The sequence below is a fragment of the Rutidosis leptorrhynchoides genome, chromosome 8 (genome assembly GCF_046630445.1).
Source record: "Rutidosis leptorrhynchoides isolate AG116_Rl617_1_P2 chromosome 8, CSIRO_AGI_Rlap_v1, whole genome shotgun sequence".
Classification (NCBI taxonomy): Eukaryota; Viridiplantae; Streptophyta; class Magnoliopsida; order Asterales; family Asteraceae; genus Rutidosis; species Rutidosis leptorrhynchoides.
Window position 1 is genome coordinate 307,007,377 of NC_092340.1, and position 5,839 is coordinate 307,013,215.

At 36.4% G+C, this 5,839-nt stretch overlaps 1 protein-coding gene across 1 annotated transcript; it reads right to left on the reverse strand.

Annotated features, from left to right (window-relative positions):
- Nucleotides 1-1,284: 1,284 nt before the first annotated feature.
- On the reverse strand, nt 1,285-4,610 carry LOC139861564 (BES1/BZR1 homolog protein 4-like). The gene is made up of 3 exons (XM_071849994.1): nt 4,299-4,610; nt 1,955-2,697; nt 1,285-1,478 (listed from the first exon to the last, which is right to left on the reverse strand). The coding sequence occupies exons 1-3, from the start codon at nt 4,512-4,514 to the stop codon at nt 1,475-1,477; spliced, it is 963 nt and encodes a 320-aa protein (XP_071706095.1). The 5' UTR covers nt 4,515-4,610; the 3' UTR covers nt 1,285-1,474.
- Between the last annotated feature and the right edge of the window lie 1,229 nt (nt 4,611-5,839).

A 5,839-nucleotide genomic window follows, 5' to 3' on the forward strand; every position in this document is an offset into this window, starting at 1 on the left:
GAATTTTGATCTATTAACTGATGTTGACCATAAATTAAAGGGATTATGAAAAACTGGATCAGGACAATGAGACCCGTCTAAAGAGACTTGGGCACGTGAAAACTGAAAAGCTCCATTTACACTATCCAAAATCCATCATCCATTTATGTCTCCACATTATGTCCAAAAATACTACTATTTCTCTGGACCAAATGGTCACACGTTTTTTAATTTCAACCTTGCGCCAGAATTGTTCTCAAATAAAAACATGTACTATCAACTTCAATACATGACTGATATATCTACCGTCTTTTCTTATAAACCCATCAATCAAATGTATACATTCAACCTTATATTTTTTTTGTTGTTGTCAAAATAACGATAACATTAAACGGATCTGAAGATCAACAAGTACAAAACGATACAAAAGGATATCCAAACAAAGGCTAAAACACTACAAACAAAGTAACCCAAGTAAAGGATCTCACCAACAGGGTGTAGACACACTTTACTAGTTTACTAAACCAGTCAAAACACGTCAACGAACAGATAAACTAAAATATGCATGCACCAAATTACAAGTACAATAGGCGTTGATGATCGGTAGAACGCCGATCGCCAAACGCAACAAACAGAGATACAAAATAAAAAAATAAAAAAATAAACAAACAAACAAACAGCCGGCCACCTTGAGGCAACAACCCAACATCACCACGATCAAGAAGAGGCCGGACGGAAAAACCGATCACCACCAAACACCACCTCGGCACCGAAAGCCCGGAGAAACAGCAACCAAAAACCCAACACCACCACCCACTGAGAAACAGAGTACGGGGTACTCGTCGCCTGGCCAAAGAGAGCAACGGAACCAGAATATGAACTCCGTCAAGAAGCAAAAAACCGGCGAGGATGCAAACCCAAACCGGAACCACGAAACAGCCCAGATCTACGAAGAAAAAGCCACATACGCACCTGCAAACGAGAGAACGTCGAATGACCGGCGCTTTATAGCCCGTCCGGCAAGATTCAGGCCTAAATGAAAGAATCCAGCGAGAAAGCAGGGAAGGAAGATCAACAAATAAAAACCAAACCGGCGAACATCACGGCTCCCGGCCAACCCTCCAGCAATGCACAGTTATGGAAATTGTACAAAAAAGTTTAATGGAAAAGTTTAATGGATACATCACTAGCCCTCTTCTGGAGTGATTGAAAACTATCAAAAACATAAAATCAAATAGTAGCAGAACTTGGGTACTGTTGTAAGAAAGGGAGGACTAGAGATAAAACATTAAAGTATTTAAACATTTAAACAAAATAGAAAAACCTTTCAAAAACTATTTATAAATGTACCAATGTTTATATTTCTTCCTTTCTGAATATCACAAGACAAGATGAAGAAAAAAAAATCTCAATTCATACTACTTCTGTATCTAAATCTACTCTTATTTTACAACCACAGTATCTTCATTTCATCATAACCAATCCCTCATTGTCATTATCTGCAAAGAAAACCAACAAAATGTCATATTTTATTATGAGCAAGTATACGACGAAGTTGCAAAACTCTCTATTCGCGGATTACTCGGTCGGAACTTTGGAGGGAGTAATCGACAATTTGGGGATTAATCAGATTGGACTTTCTACATTTGAAATTCAAAATTGTATGTGTAAATAGAGTAGAAAACCATAACATTTAAAGATTAATTATTTGTATAAAAATATAAACATAATCTTGTTCAAAAACTTGTAAATTCTACTTTAAACTCATGGACCAATTTTGACTTTGACTGACGTTAAGTCGTTAACCAACAAATTCAATTTTGAACCATCAACTGACGTTGATCAATTGATTAAACGGATTCTAAAAAATCGGATCGGTCTGTTCTTTAAAAGGAGTAGTCGGGGATAAAGAAGAATAATCAACAGTTGAACACGGTATTCGACAAATATAAGCGATAAGACAATTCGAACATACCTAGTACTCGGGTTTCCAAGTGTGAGCTCGAGATCATCGGAGACACATTCTTCATGGATCCTCTCCCCTTCCCAGGGTTTAACTAAACCTTTTATATTACTCCCAAAAGCAAACTCAGACGAAATCCCATCTAACATAGGGACATCAGCCGTTTGCTCGATCCCACCAGTGACAGCAGGAGAGCACGTCCCACTTTGACCTGGGGTCCACAACCGACCCGACATTGCCTCTTTGAAGCCAAACGGATGGTTTAAAGCCATAAGACTAAATGTGGGAGATGATGGTCCTTCTTGAGGGGTTTGAACCCCCGAGAGCCACCCTGAACCGGTTGGTGTTTGGATTCCAGGACTATGTGGAGTAGAAGAAGCTAAAAATGGATGATGTTGCCCGGCCCAAACTGGGCTTTTTATTTGATCATCGACATCGGTTGCTTTAGGAGTCTGACAAGTGGGTGAGTTTATAGGCGGGGTGACTGGTGCACTTAAAGAACCACCCGGTATGTAAAGATGGTGAGGGAATTTTGATGACGAAGAACCAGATGAGAGATTCTTTAGCCAAGGGATAAGAGAATTAGGGTCGGGATTATAATTAGGTGCGTGAAGGGTCGAGACGGGGCTAGGTATGGATGATGATGCCGGGCTAAAATTGTATGACGAAGCGTTTGGACTCGGTTGGTATGATGAACAAGGACTTGGTGTTGCAGATCCACCCATAGTTTCCATTCTTTCAACAGGTTTAGAACCCTATAAAGATAAAAACAAGTAATCCAATTAGGAATAAAGATTTGACATTTCACATTTTCTAAATCATAACACATGAAACATTATCAACAATTAAGTTACAAAGTGATAAACAATCATGAAAATGGAAATAATCATGGCAACAAAGCAAATATCATAAAGTTAATCATTCTGGACAAAATCAAAACAAATAGTGCAACAGAAATGAATCAAAATTAGTGCTTTCTGCATGGCATTTCAATAGAAAAGGTGTAGGTCCAACTTTACATTTACAGAAGCTCAAATCATCATACCCGTTAATCAATACATACATGTTTCTCCACCGAAAATTCAGCATTATTTGCATCATTACATGTTTAAAACATAAAATTTGAATTCATGTTTACAAATATTGATTACAACTTTACAGGTTATCTGAAAATGACAAGCCATAATACAATATCTGGCATACATACTGTACAAACTTGGGTGTAATCAATGTTTTCTCTTATTAATGGAGAGGGCAACTCTCAAAAGAAAATGTTAAAATGTATTTCACTTAACAATTCCCTCTGTTACTAATGGTTTTATGTCTAATTTGAGGAGACTGTCAAACTTAAAAAAATTACTGTAATTAATTAAAAGAAAAGGTTAAGGTTACCAAATACCTTTATACTTTTATTTTTGTTTCAATGTAATCTATATACCCAGAAATTTACCAGTGTACGTCAAATACTTTCAAAAAGTGCTCGAATGTAATATAGGCTATTGGTGACCGGTTAACCGCATGTGCAGGCCCTTGGGACTAACGGAGCAGTCCCTGAAACTAATTGATGTTAACCGGTCTCCAATAGTCTACTTTAAAACACTTTATGAAAGTATGTGACGTACACTGGTATTTTTCTGAGTATATAGCCTACTAGAAAATAAAAATAAAAGTATAAAGCTATTTGCTACCTTAACCCTTAAGAAAAAGTGAAACTCATGAGAGAGCTAGGTGATTCTCCAGTGGTGCTAACATGCGCCAACAACTCAGCAAGCACGTTACCGTGTCCGTCAAAATGACAAATTTCCAGATCGCTTCACAGTTCACACTCATATACCGTCTACCTGAAAATACTGATAATTTCTAAACGGCGTATATATTTCTGTCATCGTCCTGCTAACTTACACCTTCATATAAAAAACGGTTCACGGATCTCGCAACTATGAAGATATTTTCGAGTCTAACAAACTTAAATCTACATCGATAATCGAGTAAAATTCAGAATAATTGAAACTAAAAATATTAAATAAAACTCACAAGTCTCATATTGCTAACATGCGCAGAAAGCTTCATAAAGCAGATTCTGTAACTCAACATCAATTTACTGCCTTATCGACTACACAGAATACACGCTAAGTTGCGCCTAACATTATCACCAAAAGTTACACTCCTAACTTGCGCGCTTAAAATAATCAACACATAATGCAATTAACTGAAGATAACAATTGATCTAAATCATTGACAGAAGCTATAAGCCTATTTGCTAAACTTCACACACACCAAATTGAATCCAAAAAGCTAATTAGATGAATATTAAGCATACAATTACGGATCATGAAATTAGAATTTAAGTAATTACCTTACGATAAGTAGTTCCGTCATCTTCAACGATCCAACCAGCTTCATTACATAAAGCTTTCAGCACCTCGTTATTGTCACAGTGTTTAGGAAGCTTATAGTTACCGTAAACCCTAAGTCCGGCGAATATCTTTGCCGCAATCGCTCGTCGCCGTCGTTCTCTCCGTTTATTATTCTCTCTCTCCTTCCACGTCGGTAATCTCGAGCCTGACGTCATCCGATCGGATTCTGATAACCGGATGAATGAAGAATCAACCGGAGAAAGGCGCGTCACCGGCGATGGAAATGATGATGTTTTTAGTCAAAGAAAATGAAAAAATAAAAAATCAATGTGAAGGTTTTATATGATGCAGTCTATATATATTCTATAGAGATAGAGATACAGTAAAGTAATGAGTGTTTTAAATGATTGACCTTGAGGTTGTGTTAAATTACGAAAGAGCCATTGAAATTTTCAAAGGAATCCTGGAAATTAGGGTCGCGCACGTGGAACGTGTTGAGTCTTTTCAAATAAACAAGTCTTGTTTAAAAAGGACAGTGTTTTGGATCGGTATCGTGTTTACGCCGTTCCCGAAAGGCCGGTGGCACGTTTGATATTTTAATGTCAAGTCGCTTCTATTTATTATTTTAATTAATCATTAATTTACTTTGAACGATTTTATTTATATTACTAACCCGGTTCGGACCGCACGATACAGCGGGTTCTTTCGACCTGCGTATTCATGTTTAACGTAGCGTTGTTTATGTACATAATGGGAAACGACCCATGTGTTGAGACCCGTTTTAGGTGTAGGTGCGCGTTTGGAAAATTGTCCGTTTTGAAAATAGTTAGTCTCGTTTTGTTCGAAAAATTATTTTTAGTTTAATGGTGGTAGCGGAAATTAACTCGCATCAAGTAGGAAGATAAGGCCCGTTGAAGTTTATGGTGAGTTTTGTTTTTTGAATTAAATAAAAAAATAAATTTACATTTTATACCCTAAAAATGTACGGGTTATAGCCCTGGAAAATTGTAATTACTGAATTGTTGGAGGGGGTTGAGTGTAAATTTTAGGTGTGAAAGCAAAGGAGTGAACGACAAAAAAGTTGCCTGCAACGACACCCAAATTCACTTGTTTTAGTATATGAAAATATATATATATATATATATATATATATATCAACGTATTTAAATTTACTTGTATCATCTCTATTAAAATTATATCATATCATCTCTATTAACGCCTTAACGGGGTGTTCTGTTTCGAGTTGTACGGAGTACTAAATAGATAGTTCATTTTTTTATAAATAAATAAATTTAATAAGGTAAAATTCATGTATACATTTAAATAAGACAAAAAATAGGCTAGGGTTTTGGGATTGATTGAGAACGAAAAACTTAGAGAGAATACAGTTAGGGTTTGTGTAAAATGTGTAAATGGATCCGAAACCTTTATTTATTTACTGTCAGCTATTTGTTGTGCGCGATAGAATTTGTCTGTTGTTCGACGGACTCACACCGACTTAACTCTATCATGCGATAAAGTTACTCTATAGTGCAAAAAT

What these genes read in the sequence shown, in the direction of transcription:
- LOC139861564 (XM_071849994.1), bottom strand. Translation starts at nt 4,514, where the DNA reads ATGACGTCAGGCTCGAGATTACCGACGTGGAAGGAGAGAGAGAATAAT. An exon ending in ACGGAACTACTTATCGTAAG is followed by an intron (nt 2,698 to 4,298) that starts GTAATTACTTAA and finishes TTATCTTTATAG; the next exon opens with GGTTCTAAACCTGTTGAAAG.